A 17862-nucleotide genomic window follows, 5' to 3' on the forward strand; every position below is an offset into this window, starting at 1 on the left:
GAAAGATTTCTGCTTTTATTCTTAATTAATACTACTAATTATCAACAGTCCCAATAAACCCGCCCGTAATGGTTTCATTTCAAACAAAAGCTGAACCCCCCCCCTCTCTTTTCTTGCATCTATCAAACATGGGGCTCCGGAGTTCCCCTTGTCTTGCCACTTCGATAACTAAACTTTGCAGTTTCACCGCTGCCAATCATTTTTCGGCGATATAGTGACATTTAAAACGTAATTGCGACAAAAAAGCTAAATCATAATTAACATTCGTTGCGGCTTCACCCCCTTTTCCTGATATCCACATCAGGAAAGGTGAAGGCAAGCCTCGAAGTTTGGTTATTGCAAATGTGTAAAACACAGGATAGAACTTCTAAAATAAGTGTAGTTAGCGGGTTTAGAACGGTAATTTTTAACTCTTGCTTTTGACACCTAGTAACATTCTTGGAGAAGGGTATATATATCACAGCAGCGCATTAAGATCATCTTCTGCTGCAATTGGATATAATTAATTAGGGCGTGTGGCGTAGTCGGTAGCGCGCTCCCTTAGCATGGGAGAGGTCTCCGGTTCGATTCCGGACTCGTCCAATTTTCTTTTTGCCTATTCTTTCGTTTTCTTCATCCGTTTCCGGATAATAAAGTTTTTTTTTCCGCACTTCTATTCTCAGCTGAAGCTTATCTCAAAAGACAGAGTACGGAGCTTGGCCAAGAGCACCAATATGAGTGGTGACGATTACAGGACTAGTGATGACGATGATGACACCCAAAAGAGGTACACAAGGCCGGTATTTGTGAGTGAACTCAAGAGGAAAGCGTACACCAGGAGGACTAGCCAAGCCAAAGACCACCACCCATGTAACAGGACCGTAAAACGGCCGCAACCTCACAGAGAAGACACGCAAAGTACCACCATACGGCTGGTACCGGCAACCATAGACAGACCAACTCGCCAGAAGAAGAAAAAAAAAAGCGCGAGCACAATCACTCATGGCACCGCGCTCTTCGAGTACGGAGAAAGCATAGCAGGTTACAGGTGCGTTACCACCGAGAGCGAAATGAACCGCTTGAAACAGAAAGATGAAAGCGAAAGCTCTAGTGACAGCGAAGTGGACATTTTCGCCTTTGATCAGGTAGATGACGCTGACTGCAAGCTTGAAACTGAAGAACGGCACGCACAGGCCATCCGACGGTACTGGCGCAGGACGAAGGGCGAGCCTGCCGTGTTGCCACTGCCGGACACGCCAACCCTGGCGGTTGCCAGTCCCGATATTATCGACGAGCATAGCGTAAAACGATTCTACACAATGAGCGCTACCCTGGTGCATGCAGAACGCCAGGACCTTATCCGTCGCGACAGAATACGTTGGCACCCGGACAAACACCGTTCTCACAAGGCAAAAGTCACAAAGTTGTTTCAGGTAATTAACAGCTTGTGGGAGCAAGAACAAGAACGAGCAACAGATCTAGCCCGCCGCCGCACCGGGGTCTAGGCCCAAAATGTGCTAGAATACAAGCGTGCCTGGTTCCTGTTGTGCCTGGATCTCGAGGTCACGGCACGGAAAAAAAGCTCTTTCTTTTCCAGATCGGGAAACGTAATGGGCCCACAAAAAGAAACGTGCATGCGGTGTTGACGTTTTGCCACTTTTGGCTAGGAAAGTCTCTCTGTACGGCCCAGCCCGGATCGTGCGGAAAAGGAAAAAAAAAAGAAGTAAAAAAAAACAAATTTTTTCCTTTTTTCGCCTTTGTTTCTCCTGATTCGGTATATAAGTGAATACCATCTAAAGTGTATCGTCCTCGAGAAATTGGCGTTTCCCAGATCAAAGTTCGGTACAGACTAATAAGCTGCACAATCACACTCCTTTCCTCGGCAACTAAGAAAAAAAGTACGACCGCACAATCTCTAGTGTATTCATTCCTTATCTTTCATTTATTTTTATTCATTCATTCATTTAATTTGAATATAACCAACTATTAGTCCTTCCTTTAAACTAAATTATACTCTCCTTTAATTTTTTTACAAAAAACACTATGAAATTTTCTGCCCTATTAGCTTTATCAGCCTCTACCGCCGTCTTGGCCGCTCCAGCAGTTCACCATAACGACAAGCACCACCACAACGACAAACGTGCCGTTGTTACCGTCACCCAGTACGTCAACGCAGATGGCGCAGTTGTTATCCCAGCTGCCACCACCGCTACAGCGGCCGCGGGAGCAGATGTCAAGGCCGCATCCGTCGCTTCTGCCACCACCACTTTGTCCTCCACTGCTGCCAGCACCTCTGCTGTTTCCCCTTCTTCCTCTTCCTCTTCCTCCTCCTCCTCCTCCTCTTCCGTCGGATCTGGCGATTTCGAGGACGGTACTATTTCCTGTTCTGATTTCCCATCTGGTCAAGGTGCGCTCTCCTTAGACTGGTTAGGTCTAGGCGGTTGGGCCTCCATCATGGACATGGACGGTAACACCGCTACCTCCTGCCAAGACGGATACTACTGTTCTTACGCTTGTTCTCCAGGTCATGCCAAAACTCAATGGCCTTCTGAACAACCTTCTGACGGTAGATCTGTTGGTGGGTTATACTGTAAGAACGGCAAGTTGTACCGTTCCAACACAAACACCAACAGCTTGTGTGAAGAAGGTCAAGGTTCTGCCCAAGCGGTCAACAAGGCCTCTGGTACCATTGCTATTTGCGGTACCGATTATCCAGGTTCCGAAAACATGGTCGTACCCACCATTGTTGACGCCGGCTCCACTCAACCAATCAACGTCATCAAGGAGGATTCCTACTACCAATGGCAAGGTAAGAAGACCTCTGCTCAGTACTACGTCAACAACGCTGGTGTTTCTGAGTCAGACGGTTGTATTTGGGGTACTGAGGGTTCCGGTGTCGGTAACTGGGCCCCAGTTGTCTTGGGTGCTGGTTACACTAACGGTATCACTTACTTGTCCATCATTCCAAACCCTAACAACAAGGAAGCTCCAAATTTCAACATCAAGATCGAAGCCACTGAAGGTTCCACCATTAACGGTGCTTGTTCTTACGAGAATGGTGTCTACACTGGCTCTGGCTCTGACGGTTGCACCGTTTCAGTCACCTCTGGTTCCGCTAACTTCATCTTTTACTAAGCCTTTTGCCTCAAGTATTGCAGGCAGGCTTTTGCTGCGCTTTTGCTAGTACTTTTTTTTCACTCCGTCCACCTTATGGTTTTATTTTCAATTAGTTCGTTTTTACCCACAATGCAAAAAAACAAAGTCCTTTGTACTATTTTTTTATTTCACTATACTTTCTTTTCCAAGATACCACTAGATTTTATCATATATAGCATATTATATAACAAAAAAAGTTTAGAAAAAAAAAGTTTTTGTCGCTTTTCATAGTCGCATGTATTCTTGGCATAACATATCTCTCTTACACATCGCCATGTTGGGATTCTTCCTCTGGTGGAGAGACAAATGGCCCTGCCAGTGCCAATGCGGGCTCTTCGATGTTGTGGTGTGCGTAGGACAACACACCAATTCCACCGGCATCCAGTAAGAAACATGGATTGTCTATCAAATGTCTGTAAGATTCCAACTTCACGTATGGAACCGTGTCATCATCGTAGGATTTGACGTTTTGAATCTCTTCAATAGTCTCACACTTTTTTTGCACACCTAGTCCAAACCAGATAGCAGCAAAATAACGCAACGCATGGCCATGCGCAAAGACCATGATGTCGGAAGCCCTGCCCTCACTCTGATGCTTGCGGTGCAGGTTCTGGACTCTTGCAATGGCACGGGACAATCTCAACCCAATATGCTGACTAGTCTCACCGTTCTCACACCCGTCTCTCCAGATATTCCATGGTCTCTCCTGGTCTAAACCGCGCGTCTTTCTCAATTCGATGATTTCATGGGTCAACATTCCTTCGTAGTCACCGTACTCCCACTCTCTCAAGTCGTCGTCCACTACCACGCGGATCTTGGCCCTTTGCTCGTCGCTCAATGGCTTCAAAACCAAGTCCACAGTTTGCCTAGCACGCAAACGTGGAGAGGTGAAGATGTACGTGATGTTATCCGGGTTCAAGAACTGGTTGTTGCGGAAAACACTCTCACCGGTCCTCAGCATCTGCCCTTCACCGTAAGGCGTTAAGGGTAGGTCTGTCAATCCGGTATACTGGCCCGACTTCGACCATTCAGTCTGACCATGTCTCACGATGATACATCTGGGAGTTAGCGCAGTCATTGTTGCTTGCAGATGTGTATATTGGTCTTTATCCACTGAGATACGTACGAGGTTTATCTATCTGAGTTAATTTTTTTCATAGTTTTGCCCTGTAAATAATTCAGGAAAAAAAACTCATCGCGTGATTGAAGGAAAACAATAACAGAGTAAGTAATCAATGGAAAATAAAGGATTTACGCATTCAATGGGCAGGTTTTCTTCACTTACCACTTTTGCAATTTGTTCATTTGCGAGATTGGCTGGGAATTGAACGTTGATTGATTCCTAGTGCGGGTTCTTTCTATTTCAGAAACAATGACAAGAGATGTAAGGTCGGGAAAACTGGCCATATCGTTGTTGATCTTATCATTGTTTTTGATATTCCAAGTAGTGACCAGGATCTACCTCAACGACGGCAATGAGAAGGATATAGAGATTGTGCCTTTAACAGGAAGAAGATCTCATGTAACACGGGTTCCAAATAATGACGCCAGTTTATCCATACCGTATTTGGACAAGATCAACCTGTTTTGGCATGTGGGGGGTGCCACGCAGATTAGAAATGCTCAATCAATCAAGCTAACACAGGATCGAGATCAGCACAAACATGGGCTGGTGCTGTCCAACGGGGTTGGCGACAACACCATTAATGACTTTGAAATCGTCTACAAGTTCAGGATCTCAAACGACCCGGCTACACAACTCGTGGGCGATGGGATGTGCTTTGCCATTACGCCCGAGAATGGGTTTCTCACACAGGATCTGAAGTCGTCATATGCGAGAAGGCAATATATGATGAATTCTCACGGCGTCATGGGAGGTAACACAGACCTGATGGGTTTCCCCAAGAACTTACCTGGGCTGTTTCTTGTCTTGGACACGTATCGAAACCAAGGCAACGACCATAAGGAAACACCCTTCATGGATGTATTTCTAAATGTGGCTCCAGAAAGCGACTCGTACGATATTAACAGTGATGGCGAACTAAGCACGTCGCTGCGACTAAATTCGAAGGGCCACATCAACCTCAAGATGGATGCTCTATGGAACGAAGTCACCAAGCTAAGAATCATATACCTGGAAAGTATTAGTTTTCTGAAGATCGACATCCAGTACGCCAAAGAGGGCAATTACTGGGTCGAGCTGTTCCAAACCACTGAAAACCTGTACTTGCCCAAGAATATACACACGGGACAACGATACATCGGCTGTGGTGCATTAAATGGGCAATTGACCGAAACCGTGGAGCTACTGGAAGTGTGCACAAGCGAATTTCACTGGAACGACAAGGACGAGTCCATCGAGGACACTTACGATTACGTGAAGGAAGCTGAACTATTCTTGGAGCAGGAGTTTGGCGAGACCTTAGACATGGAACCCGATGAGTTTACGAAGTGGAAAATGACCAAAGCGCAACCAAACATCAAAGCTGGTCCACGGCCAACTGAGACACTCGCGCCTAGCCGTCCCCGTCACAAGCTGCTTAGGGCCGCACTGGCCATCTGGCATTATAGCGAAGTTTTGCTATCAATTATCGGCATTTATTTTATTTCTGTTTGCATAAGAGTTTTCAGAAGAAGATTCAAAAGAATCAGATTCAGAAGATTGAGGGGCTCGCATTCCGTGGGGCTATTGCCCATGTAGCATTGCATAAACATACATACATACATACATACATACCTAACAGCAGCATAATACAGGACGCTTACTTCTAGGACCAAGCAGACGGCCTATGGTCTTCTCGTCGTAGTGTTGCTTGCATTCGGCGACGGGAGAGCCCTTGAGCGGTCCAGGATGCTCTGTGGCGGGATGGCCAGAACGCTGGAGTTCGTCTCGAGGGTCCTGCCTGAGAATATGGTGGGTCTGGTAGACTGTATTGAATGGATGTCTGAGAAAGTAGACGACTTCACGGAGGAGGAACAAAAAGAAACCAAAGGTATGACACTTGCGTTATCTTGCTGCTGCTGCTGCTGCTGCTTGAATTTGTCTGCTGGTGGCTCATCCCATACTACCCTATGCGTTCCCTCCTCATCGGATTCGCCGGACCGTAACGAGTTTCGATCAACCATGGGTCGCAGCGACGAACTGATGGTGGTTCCGTCGGATTCCAGCTGCGTGTGCTTGACTGCTGTGGTACCAGCCCCAGTCCTGCGTCTTGGTTTGCTGCTCGAGACGGATGCATTAGTTGTGGTGGTAGTGTTAATGATTTTTTTCACCCACACTGAGAGTTTATTTCTTCTTCCCTGGAACGTGTGATGACTGTTCGACATGCTAGAATCTCCCTTAGATACTAGGTGTAAACGTTCCTATGGTTGTTCGATTTGACTCACCAAGTATTTTTATTTTTTTTTACATTTTTTTCTTTGGTATTTAATTGTATATAAAACTAAAACAGCAAAATACATAATAGCTAGCAAACGGTAGACGGAAAAGTAGAATAATAACAAATATATATATATATAGAGAGAGGAGAAAGTGAGCTTCAGCGCGCTAATTGGTCGATACAGCCGCTGGCTTAGAATTGGCTTGGTTCTCTCTTGAGGCCTTGAGCTTCTCTATGGTGGCATTGCCCAAGTCCAACCCGGTGGACACGATGGCCTTGGGAACACTTTCGGACTTGCTCAAGTTATTCTCGTACACGGTGGTGAAGCGCTGGTAGGTTTCGTTCAACTTCGACTTGGTCGGGTCGATGTACACGGACTGCAGCTTCTCCGTGGTGGGCTTCACAATAGCGTCATACTTCTCCTTTGCCAGGTCCCTGGTTGGGTCGATATAGTTAGACTTGACCTTGGACTGGATCTCGTGCGAGACGCTCCTGGTAGTAGAAGACAACTCTGCCACGTGGGGCAAAGACGACGTGTCAGTGATCTTGTTGCTCTCGCCGGAGGAGCCAATCTCCTTCGATGCGGCAGAGCCCTGCAAGTGCAATGGCTTGATCAAGAACTCCCTCAACAAGGTGTTGGAAATGTTGGCAACGTAGTCGACAAAGAACCACACTAGCCAGAAGCCCGGGGCGTTGGAGTGGGACTTCCAGCTGTACAACAAGCTGTCGACACCCTCTTTGAACACCAAGAGGTTGACTAGCTCATCCAGTTTGAAGGCCCCCTCCTTGCCCGCAGCAACAACCTGCTTCACCAGGCGGGGAGAGTTGGACGACTCGGAAACCCACTGGTTCACGGACCCCAAGACAACGAGGTTGAAAGAGATCAGTTTCTCCACGGGTGGTAGAGATTCTGCATATTTGATAAACTTGGACAAAGCTGGGTATCTTTGCAGATGCGACCAGGTGGCTTGTGGCAATTCCACAGACGATTTAGAAGATGGCACGGATGATTCAGACATAGGTTACACGACGGATCTGGGGCGTGAGTGGTGAGTGGTGGGAGCAACAACAACTCTCCGTTATCTGTCTTTTTATAACCCTTGCTGCTAGATAATTAAATCCGAAAGAATACGATCACCCCTCACGGCAGGCAAAAAAACCTAGGTATTTATTTTATTATCATCATCTAGTTATAAATATATATATATATATATATACATATATTTAGACGTATACATCTATGTACATCCAGAGATCCATGCTGGATCACGATTGCTTGCATTCTGGGGCTTGTTCCGGCTTTTCTGCAAAGTCGTCCTGCTCTTCAGGCGATCCGCCGTCTTCGTCTTCCCCATCGTCGTCTTCCACATCGTCGTCTTCGTCGGCGTCGTCGTCGTCGTCTACCTCTTCTTCGTCTTCTTCGAATTCGAACTCCAAGGCGGCGCCCGTAAACCAGTCCACAGCTCTGGGGACCAGCTTGTCCTTGAGTTGCTCGCCAATGGAGTAGTCCAGGGCCAGACGCTCTTCGAGGTCCTCTTCCAGGTCCTCGTCCTGGTCCTCGCTTTGGATCTTGGGCGGGTCGAAGAAGTTGAAGAAGGACTCCACGGGGGTGATCTTCTCGATGGTCCTCACCTGCTTGGTGGTCTTGTTCCTCTGCTTGCGCATCTCCAGGTCCACGGTCACGTTGTGGGCGTTGTCCTTCCAGTTGATCTCGCAGCCCTCCGCGTGGTCGTAGATAAAGTCACCGGAATAGCCCAGCTCCTTCTGGTAGTAGTAGGTCTTGCACAAGGTCTCGTCGGTGAAGAACGGGTTGGCGGAAGAGTCGAATCCGAACAGCAGCCTGAAGCCCGGTCTGCCATCGGTCAAATACTCCAAACCAATGTCCAGGAGGTGTTCCAGGACCTCCGCATCGCGGTCCGTGATCGTGTCGCACACGATGGGCAAGTTTTCCAACGCGGTCAGCCAGAATGAGGGGATCCCCTTGGCTTGCTCCTCTCCAGCGTCCTCTTCCCCGTCTACCAGCAGCTCCGTCTCGTTCAACGACTCGACGATCTCCCGGCCCTTGGCGATGAGCTCAGGCGTGGGCTGTTCCTCTCCCGCGATGATCCTGGACCGGTGCTCCCAAATGGGCTTGTACTTCTGCAGAAACTTGTTCTCCAGCTCAAACATCTCGACCTGGAACTCCTTCTCCACCTCAAACAGCTCGCTCTGCAGCGTCTTCAGAATGAGCAGCTTTTCCTTGACGTTCTTGGGCAGGGCCCCCACATACCCGCTGTCCTGGCCCACCAGCGAGCCCAGCCTGTCCTGGATGGACTGCAACAGCAGGGGCTGGTTGGCCAGGATGTCCTCCTCGTTGATGGTGCCGATCTTGTCGTCCTGCTCTTGCGCCTGGGCCCTCACCGGGTTCCCGTTCTTCAAATAGCTCGGATTTAGCACCGATGCTGGCGTGTTATGGGGCGTGGGGGCGTTGTCGATCTGCATCGACGACTTGGGTTTCGTTTTGATAGGGTCTGACATACTGCTGCGTTGTGGCTCTTGCTCCCGTTGATTGAACCACCCAACTTACTCTTCTCACTCCACCACCAATTTGATTCCAGCAAACTCTCTTTTGCCATTTAAAGGGAAAAATTTTCTCTATTCCGCGGGTAATGACAAAAACGTGCTGCGTTGCAGAGAGTTCTAAAACATGTGTTACTTATACTGGCATATATAGGTGGTATATAGGTGCTACTTGCCGTGGATGATGTGCTTGTCGATGTCTGCGGGCTCGTTGCCCACTAGCTTGTTCTCCCAGTCAACCCACAGCGCCTCCTTCGCGTTCCACAGGCCCTTCTGGACGCACTTCTGCAGGTCCATCCCGAACGTCGGGTCTGTGTGCTTGTACTTGAGCACTGAATCGAGCTTCGGGATCTGCCTCTGCAGCGAGACGGGCCCTTGTGGGCACGATGTCCTCATGTACTGCAGCTGGTCCCACGTGGGGAAACGGTTGGCGATCTCGACGTCGAACCGGCGAGACACATCCGCCTTCAGCAACTGGAGGCATTTCTGCGACTTGGTGTTGGACGCGATGTCGTTGGTAAACAACGAGATGGTGCGCGGCTGTCTTTGTAGTGTTTTCCAGAACGACATTTACTGCTTTGGCTTTGCGATGTTCTCGTTGGCCTCCACTTACGCTTTTCTTCACACAACAATACTCTCTGGGTTTTATATGCCCCTTTCCAAAGCTGGGTGGGACCCCGTACATTGTGTGCCCGTGCCCAATCAGGCTGGAGGCAGGCAGGAAGGGCACGACAGGTCAAGAAAGACCGCAATCGTGGGTATTTCCCGATCAGTGGCCGACCTACAAAGGTTCTGTTGGCTGCCAAGAACAAGACTGCAGCGTCCGAAGAGGCTAAAGGAGCCCGCCGCACCTTTCAAGTGCTAAGAGTGTCTGTATGTAGGCATTCCGCTACAAGCAGACTTAGATGGGTTGCACGGCGAGCAATGGACGCATGCGTAGACGCAGGACCAACCAGGCGTTTGGTGATATCCCCCGGATTCTGGTTTCTTTCCTGCCTCCTGGTTCCTCCAGAGGATAGGATGAGATGGAATTTTTCATTTCTAATCCCCTCGGGCGTGCGGCTGAAGCAAAAGAAGAAAAAAAGGTGGTGGAATAAACTAGCTAGGTCTCAGATGAGTAGAAAAGAAAGAGGCTCATCAGTGGTTCATCGACGGTTGATTAGAGGCCGTAACTACCGTCTACAGCAAGAGCCACCAATGTCAACAGCCAGCAGGATGCAATCGCGGGCATCCCTGGCGCTGCCCTTCCAGTTGCGGCTGGTGCACAAGAAGTCGTGGGGCCATCGGCTGAGAGACTTCATCTCCGACTTTCTAAAGGCATGCAGACCCGTTGCGAAGTACGTTTTCCCCAACTTCATCGTGGTCCACTACATCTACCTGATCGCACTGTCCATCGCAGGCTCCATCCTGTTGTATCCGTGCAAGAACACGCCGTACATCGACGTGCTGTTTTTGGCTGCCGGAGCTTCGACGCAGGGCGGGCTGGCCACCAAGAGCACCAACGACTTCAACCTGTACCAGCAAATAGTGGTGTATGTCATCACGCTGCTGTCCACCCCGATAATCATTCATGGGTTCCTGGCCTTTGTGCGGTTGTATTGGTTCGAAAGGTACTTCGACAATATTAGGGACTTCTCCAGGCAGAACTTCAAACTGAGAAGGACCATGACGCTACAACAGAGAGAACGTTCTCTCGGGGGTGGCAATGCCGCTCGAACCAGAAGTTTCAAAGACAACCTGTTCCGTGGAAAATTTGTCTCCAGAGAGGGAGGCCCGCAGCGATCCGCCACGGATATGCCCATGGACTCTCCTGACACGTCGTTGGCATCGTCTTCCGTCTCGCCGTTAAATGTTTTGTCCTCCAAGGACGGCTCCACCGACACTCAGAGCTCGCCCACCCACTTCTCACGTAAACGCCAGCTCTCAGACGTTGACCCGGCAGATATCTACAAATCAATAATGATGCTGCAAGGACAACACGAAAGGCGCAGTCTGGGCTCCGCCGCCTCTTCCACCAGCGAAGCCAATGGGCCTGCTTTCATGGTCCAGGAGCGGCACGAAAGAGTAGCACCACGTCATTCCGATTCGCCTGTTTCTCACAAACCGGCACAGACCAAAAGCTTCCAAAAACTGCCACGCTTACAGAGAGATGAAGGCGACGACTGCTACGCCGATGATGCTGCTCCTTGTAGCCATATGGACACCAAGAAAAAAAGCATGTCCACGACGCACGATCACAACACTCCAATAGACTCCCCCGTGCCAGAGCCTGTAAGGTCAAGCCAGGAAACCGAAGATGGAGATGTTTTGGCACCGAAGGCGCCAAAGGCGCCTTCGTCGTCTGTAGATGAGGAGATGAGCTATTCGCCCGAGGAATCCTTGAACTTGCAGTTCCCAGCGCACCCACCCAAGCCAGCTCGCCGTGGCGGTGAAACGCAACACCCTTTTACTAGAACAATGAGCACTAATTACCTTTCGTGGGAACCCACTTTTGGCAGGAACTCTGTCTTTATCGGGCTCACCAAGCAGCAAAAGGAGGAGCTGGGCGGCGTCGAGTATCGTGCTCTGAGACTGCTGTGTAACATCCTCCTCATATACTATATCGGCTTCAATATCTTGGCATTCGTGGTCATGGTGCCGTGGATCTGTACCAGACGCCATTACGAAGAGATTGTCAGACAAAACGGAGTTTCTCCCGCTTGGTGGGGGTTTTTCACCGCAATGAGTTCATTCTCAGATCTAGGTCTTGCCTTGACCGCCGATTCCATGGTCTCCTTCAATACTGCAGCCTATCCCTTGATTTTCATGATGTTCTTCATCATCATCGGCAACACAGGCTTCCCAATCATGCTAAGATTTATCATTTGGATAATGTTCAAAACGTCGAGGGACTTATCTCAGTTCAAGGAAAGCCTGGGGTTTCTTTTGGACCATCCGCGCAGATGCTTTACATTGCTATTCCCCAGCGCCCCCACATGGTGGTTGTTTTTGACTTTGATCGTTTTGAATGCTACTGATTGGATCCTTTTCATAATCCTGGATTTCAATTCCGCCGTAGTCAAGCAAGTTGCCAAGGGTTACAGAGCTCTCATGGGTCTCTTCCAATCTGTATGCACAAGGACCGCTGGGTTCAACGTTGTCGACTTGAGCAAACTACATCCATCTATTCAAGTGTCGTACATGCTAATGATGTACGTCTCGGTTCTACCTCTGGCAATTTCCATCAGAAGAACAAATGTTTACGAAGAACAATCATTGGGACTATACGACAATGGACAAAATGGCAGTGATGCTACCGATGAAAACGGTGCGATGGACGACGACCGTGGCGATGAAAGCGACCAGAGTGACACCGCATCGGCGAAGTCAAAACCGAAGCACCGTTCACCCAAATCATTTGTTGGCGCCCATCTAAGAAGACAGCTGTCATTCGATATGTGGTTCATGTTCCTCGGATTGTTCATTATATGTATATGTGAAAGCAAAAGAATCGAAGATGTCAGTGAACCTGAATTCAATGTCTTCGCTATATTGTTCGAAATTGTTAGCGCTTATGGTACAGTTGGGTTATCGTTGGGCTACCCAAATACCAGTACGTCGCTGTCTGCACAATTCACTGTGTTATCAAAGCTAGTCATAATTGCCATGCTAATAAGAGGAAGGAACAGAGGTCTGCCATACACTTTAGATCGTGCCATCATGTTGCCAAGTGATAAATTGGAACAGGTTGATCATTTGCAAGATATGAAGGCTAAGGGGAAGTTATTGGCCAGAATTGACGAAGATCCAATGACTTCCTACGTCAAAAAGAGGTCTCATAAATTGAAAAAGGTAGCAACAAAATTTTGGAGACGTTAAGGATTTGACTTGACAACTGAAGAGATTTGAAAGAACATAGGTGAAGAGAATGCCATGGTTATGTATTTATGTACTATTTTTCAAATTATAATACTCTTTAAAGAAATATAAAAATAAATCTAAACCTGTTTAGACGCCAGTTGGAACTTTCATCTCAAATTGTCAATTTTTGCCGGCATCAATCCAGGTTATCCTCTCGATACTTTAGCATTACAGAAAGTCTTTTTGCTCTTCTCCCCTCATCTAATCAAGCTTGCTCTGCATTTTTCACCTCTTTAATAGCAATTTGTCCCTTGCGAAAAAAGCAGAAAACTAGATCTAAATCAGGTTCATAACCCAATAACCAAGCACTTAAAATCAGCAACGCAGCCCCACATCAAGCAGTTCTCTAACACTAGAACGCTTAAAAAGGATTCAAGCGCAAGGGTGAACCGCAATAGCAAAGTTCCAAAAGCAAACACACATTAATGGAAACGGACAATCATCTACTTCCCTGGTGGCTCTATTGGCCATGCGTGTATTCATCCATCATAGCTACAATCATCTCACTTTACACTATAGTACGGCATCTGCTAAACTATCGCAAACCGTACGAACAAAGATTATCAATACGAATACTACTCCTGGTACCCATATTCAGCGTGTCATGCGCAAGCGGAATAATCAAGCCCGGAATAGCTCAGTTTTATGTGGACCCTATTAGAGAGTTTTATGAAGCATTTGTCATTTACACATTCTTTACCTTTCTAACGCTATTATTGGGCGGTGAGAGAAACATTATAACGGTTCTAAGCTTAAATCACGCCCCCACAAGACATCCAATACCGTTATTGGGTAGAATCTGCAAACCAATAGACTTATCTGATCCATTTGATTTTCTTTTCGTCAAGAAGGGTATATTACAGTACGTTTGGTTCAAACCATTTTATTGTTTCGGATTATTGATATGTAGTGCATGGAAACTGCCCAAATTTGAAATTTTCTTGAACGTTTTCTATAACATTTCAGTAACGTGGTCACTCTATAGTTTAGCATTATTTTGGAAGTGTCTCTATCCGGAGTTAGCCCCATATAGACCGTGGGTGAAGTTCCTATGCGTTAAATTGATCATTTTTGCCTCTTACTGGCAAAGCATAATAATTCAGTGTCTGGTTGTTACTGGCAAAGTGGGAACGGGAAACCAAGATCGAATATCTGGATATATATATAAAAATGGGCTCTTGTGCATAGAGATGGTCCCTTTTGCTATTTTACACGCAGTGGCTTTCCCCTGGAATAAATATACTGCAATTAGTATACCTTGTGGTGCCAGGATGAAATTCTTTTACGCGTTAAGGGATTGTCTTGGTTGTGGTGATCTCGTATGGGATTTTAAACAAACTTTGTTCGCTGGACCTTTATATTACAATTATAAGAATTTTGATCCTGAAGCCACGGATCTATTAAGCACTAGACAGCAGTCCGCTGCTACCATGGAACGACTAAAACATGGCTTAAGGTTTACTGACAATGGCCGAAACAGTTATTGGGTCGAATATGGAAGTATACAGAATAAAAATGTCTCGAACTCGAAAGAAGAACTATGGGAAGATGATATTGCTGGCCAGAGATCTTTCCGTGAGGATCCAAATTATCCAGTTGTTCACGATTATACGATGGGTCATCGGTATAGTAGAATAATGAATGATTTAAGAAGAGATGTTCAAAGTAGATCGTCAATGGCTTGTTAAGTGGGTGATTATATGTGCATGTATACATAGTTGCAGCGCTTTTAGTATATAGAAAACAAAAAAATATCAACAAGCAATGCTTTTTTGAGATACTATAACTTGAATGCTCAATCTAATAAAATAAGACAAACGCTATTATTGCTTTTGCCAAGAGAGTTGGGTATCTATGCAGAATGAGGGTTGAACGATATTACCATGATTATTATTATTATTATATTTATTCTTTTTTATGATGCTGCTATTGCTGTTGTTTTATTGTTTGATGCAACAGCAGCAGTATCAATGCATTTTGGCTTTGCCTTTATATTTTATCAACAAAAAGTGAAATTTGAAGAGGGAAAGAAAAATCAATTTTTCATCAAGAAGTGCTTAGCACATTCATATGCAGTCCAAGAAATGGCGGTGGCTGGGATATTGGCCACTATTCTTGGTTTCAAACCGCGCCAAAACCCTTTCCAGCCATGTACCTCCAGTATTGCTCTCGAAGCTCTGCCAAAGGTGTCAGCATCTCTCATTATTCCGATAGAAACAGTTTCGCTACCTCTGACTTGTAATACAGTCTTTATACAATCCAAAGGCGTGGTTAGCGCAGCACATGTGGCGCCACTTATCCCACCGCAAAGGCAATGAATCAACGGATTGTAAGAATTCTGTGGGTTGAAAAATTTGCTGGCTGATTCATATATCATGAAGTTGAATGCTGCAAATGGGATATTCATGGCTAAGGTTGTTGGATAGGAATAATAGAACGCTGCAAAACCTTCATTTTGATATATATGCTTAGTAACGTTCCAGACTCTCAGATTAGTGTCTAACTGTAGCCTTTGTTTGACGGTGTCAAAAGGGTTCATTAATGCGTCGGCAGCAATGGTAGCAATGGTACCGCTCAATGCCGTCTTCATTGGCTGATGTGTTTGCATATCTTCAGGGCTAATCAGGCGAGCTTTGCAAAACTCGTATGTAGCAAAATATACCGCATGAGCTGGCCCCGCTCCCAGTATGACCGATTGAACACCTCTCCATAGGGCCATCGAGCCTTCCATAGTAGATATCTTGGATATTTGAGATATCATCCCGGATGAAGCAGTCTTATTCAAACCTGCAGCTTGTACTCGAGTTTTGAGAGCATCTATGGGAAACATTAAAGAATGTTCCATTATGCCTGCAAATGCTCCTGCCAGTAACTGAGAGTGCACTGGGGCATGCGATGGAAGAGCCTCGTAGTCTATTTCCTCAGCTATCGACAACTCTGAAGTGTTCATGGTATTTACAGCGATTTCGTTTGAGTTTTTTATTTCTTTAGTCGTCCTAGTCTTCCTCAGTATACTTGAATGAGTCGAAGATTCTTGCAGAAATTCCAAATATCTTTATATACAGTTTTTTACTCAGGTAAGATGACGTTCGCCAATGACAGGCAAAACAGCTGGCCGTTCTTGCCTTCTGGTCTTCGCCATGCTCTTTATTCAAGAAAGGGTGTCGAAATACCGAAAAGAGACACGATCGGGGGTGTCAAAGTAGCGATGCCCTGTGGGTCAAAAAGAGGGTGAATCACCACAAATATGCCTGTTCAAGACCAAAAATGGCAATCTAGGGTCTTCCAAAGGTGGAAGAAACTCTACAATGATATATAAAGAAGCTAGAGGCTTCTTTTGTGCTCGAAAAGTGAGTTTTTCGCCCTTCTATGCACTTCATCACATTAGTAAGCACTTAAATGGGCTGGCTATCCTCCAGAGAAAAAAAAAAAATTGTTGAATTCTAGGCGTCTTTACATCGGAGTATACTCCAATGGTGTATATATAAAGTTGATATGAATGTACGATCTACTACATGCTTGCAAGCAACAGTTTACCTTAAACTGGTCCAGGTGAAAAAAACCGGGCACAACAAAAAGACGGTGATGGGTATACCTGCGTATATAAGGAATCTTCCGAGAATTTCTATCTTGGGGACGCCAATGTACGGTGAACATTCAACATCTCTGCTTGTCTTCTTATGCAAATGGGCCTTTTCAACTCTGTCATCGTGGAACTTTAGTAGTTTAATCAACAGCGTATATACCGCAGTCTTGCTAATGACATCTTTCCAAATGACTACAGAGGCGACACCTACCAGAGGTCTTAAGAACACCTTGGAGCCATACGATCCGTATCTACTGCATACCAGGTTCCACCCGTATCTTTGGGCCAGCCAATCGCTACAATCCAGCCCGCTGACCACACCAATAAATGCTACGCTATCTTCGAAACAGGGGCATTCATCGATGGGCCTGACATGGTTGAATAGAATGAACAAACCCCATGCTACGCTCAGAAGGGGGAACCAAAGGTGTTCACCGCTTTGGAAATTTCGTAAAACGTGCGTTACACCAATTCTAATGAAGAAACAAAGAGCCCCGACAGCAGCACCGCTGAATATATCCAACAAACCATGCATACCGCAATACACTCTACCAAAGACCAGAGTCAGGTAATAAAAAATGACGAAAATCAACGAAAAAAACTTCATTGGCCATGTTAGCGTGTCACATAAACATATTTTCCAAAGGAATAGTAAACTCACTCCGGTAGCATTAGCAGAATGCGAGCTCGGTGCACCATATTCCTTTGTAGTGTATTCACTCAATGTGATTCTATCCACTGGCGGAGCCTTTGGCCTCGGAAGACACCAATAATCTTTTAGGTACCCGCTTAAATAGATTGAATAACCAAGAATGTAGATCATGTCCCGAGTTAAATCGAGGTATCCAAGCCACACAGGAATGGGCAATACAATGACGTAAAACATATGAGAACCCATCATGGAAGTGTACTTGAAATAAACGTCTCTTAAGGGCGTCCTATGCTTTTTTTGAACGGAATATAAGAAATCTGACTGGTTTTCTGTAAATCTAGTCAGGTACTGCCTTGTCTGAAATCTTGACCGTGACATTTGTTCCTTGAAATGCTCTGCTGGATGATTACCGGGGTCTGCCAAAAGATGCTTACCGCCGGCAGCAGCCATCTGGACTTTGACGCTTTCCTCGGTAGCACTCAATTCAATCACCGTCTGAGTAGTCGTCATTGATTAATGCCCGTATTCCTTGATCTCTTGTATATTCCTGTTGAAGGCTGTCACTGCTTTTTTTCGTTTATCATAATCTCATCAGCTCAACTGAATTGAGAAAGAAGGCAGGGCTGAGAAAAAAATCAAGAAACAAATTT

At 46.3% G+C, this 17862-nt stretch overlaps 12 protein-coding genes and 1 non-coding gene across 13 annotated transcripts; 6 read left to right on the forward strand and 7 right to left on the reverse strand.

Moving 5' to 3' along the window:
* The first annotated feature begins 509 nt into the window (after positions 1-509).
* Positions 510-582, forward strand: Skdi_11.trna15A. Its single transcript has one exon. It is a non-coding gene; the product is annotated as a tRNA-Ala (tRNA).
* Positions 583-713: 131 nt separating this feature from the next.
* Positions 714-1484, forward strand: SKDI11G2500 (uncharacterized protein; the record flags this gene model as incomplete). Its single annotated transcript, XM_056229483.1, has 1 exon — positions 714-1484. One exon carries the CDS (start codon positions 714-716, stop codon positions 1482-1484), a length of 771 nt encoding a protein of 256 aa, XP_056083497.1.
* A 538-nt stretch (positions 1485-2022) lies between these two features.
* Positions 2023-3114, forward strand: UTH1 (SUN family protein UTH1; the record flags this gene model as incomplete). The annotated part of the gene is made up of 1 exon (XM_056229484.1): positions 2023-3114. One exon carries the CDS (start codon positions 2023-2025, stop codon positions 3112-3114), a length of 1092 nt encoding a protein of 363 aa, XP_056083498.1.
* Positions 3115-3397: 283 nt separating this feature from the next.
* Positions 3398-4213, reverse strand: SHB17 (sedoheptulose-bisphosphatase; the record flags this gene model as incomplete). The annotated part of the gene is made up of 1 exon (XM_056229485.1): positions 3398-4213. One exon carries the CDS (start codon positions 4211-4213, stop codon positions 3398-3400), a length of 816 nt encoding a protein of 271 aa, XP_056083499.1.
* A 294-nt stretch (positions 4214-4507) lies between these two features.
* UIP5 (Uip5p) lies at positions 4508-5836 on the forward strand (the record flags this gene model as incomplete). The annotated part of the gene is made up of 1 exon (XM_056229486.1): positions 4508-5836. The coding sequence occupies one exon, from the start codon at positions 4508-4510 to the stop codon at positions 5834-5836; it is 1329 nt and encodes a 442-aa protein (XP_056083500.1).
* An 86-nt stretch (positions 5837-5922) lies between these two features.
* SKDI11G2540 (uncharacterized protein) lies at positions 5923-6462 on the reverse strand (the record flags this gene model as incomplete). The annotated part of the gene is made up of 1 exon (XM_056229487.1): positions 5923-6462. One exon carries the CDS (start codon positions 6460-6462, stop codon positions 5923-5925), a length of 540 nt encoding a protein of 179 aa, XP_056083501.1.
* A 220-nt stretch (positions 6463-6682) lies between these two features.
* On the reverse strand, positions 6683-7534 carry PLN1 (Pln1p; the record flags this gene model as incomplete). The annotated part of the gene is made up of 1 exon (XM_056229488.1): positions 6683-7534. One exon carries the CDS (start codon positions 7532-7534, stop codon positions 6683-6685), a length of 852 nt encoding a protein of 283 aa, XP_056083502.1.
* Positions 7535-7781: 247 nt separating this feature from the next.
* Positions 7782-9032, reverse strand: NAP1 (histone chaperone NAP1; the record flags this gene model as incomplete). Its single annotated transcript, XM_056229489.1, has 1 exon — positions 7782-9032. One exon carries the CDS (start codon positions 9030-9032, stop codon positions 7782-7784), a length of 1251 nt encoding a protein of 416 aa, XP_056083503.1.
* A 210-nt stretch (positions 9033-9242) lies between these two features.
* FMP46 (putative redox protein) lies at positions 9243-9644 on the reverse strand (the record flags this gene model as incomplete). The annotated part of the gene is made up of 1 exon (XM_056229490.1): positions 9243-9644. The coding sequence occupies one exon, from the start codon at positions 9642-9644 to the stop codon at positions 9243-9245; it is 402 nt and encodes a 133-aa protein (XP_056083504.1).
* Positions 9645-10271: 627 nt separating this feature from the next.
* On the forward strand, positions 10272-12932 carry TRK2 (Trk2p; the record flags this gene model as incomplete). The annotated part of the gene is made up of 1 exon (XM_056229491.1): positions 10272-12932. One exon carries the CDS (start codon positions 10272-10274, stop codon positions 12930-12932), a length of 2661 nt encoding a protein of 886 aa, XP_056083505.1.
* A 467-nt stretch (positions 12933-13399) lies between these two features.
* Positions 13400-14662, forward strand: HFL1 (Hfl1p; the record flags this gene model as incomplete). Its single annotated transcript, XM_056229494.1, has 1 exon — positions 13400-14662. The coding sequence occupies one exon, from the start codon at positions 13400-13402 to the stop codon at positions 14660-14662; it is 1263 nt and encodes a 420-aa protein (XP_056083506.1).
* A 347-nt stretch (positions 14663-15009) lies between these two features.
* MRS4 (Fe(2+) transporter) lies at positions 15010-15924 on the reverse strand (the record flags this gene model as incomplete). The annotated part of the gene is made up of 1 exon (XM_056229495.1): positions 15010-15924. The coding sequence occupies one exon, from the start codon at positions 15922-15924 to the stop codon at positions 15010-15012; it is 915 nt and encodes a 304-aa protein (XP_056083507.1).
* A 583-nt stretch (positions 15925-16507) lies between these two features.
* YSR3 (sphinganine kinase YSR3) lies at positions 16508-17722 on the reverse strand (the record flags this gene model as incomplete). The annotated part of the gene is made up of 1 exon (XM_056229496.1): positions 16508-17722. One exon carries the CDS (start codon positions 17720-17722, stop codon positions 16508-16510), a length of 1215 nt encoding a protein of 404 aa, XP_056083508.1.
* Between the last annotated feature and the right edge of the window lie 140 nt (positions 17723-17862).

This window comes from Saccharomyces kudriavzevii (assembly GCF_947243775.1).
Source record: "Saccharomyces kudriavzevii IFO 1802 strain IFO1802 genome assembly, chromosome: 11".
Classification (NCBI taxonomy): domain Eukaryota; kingdom Fungi; phylum Ascomycota; class Saccharomycetes; order Saccharomycetales; family Saccharomycetaceae; genus Saccharomyces; species Saccharomyces kudriavzevii.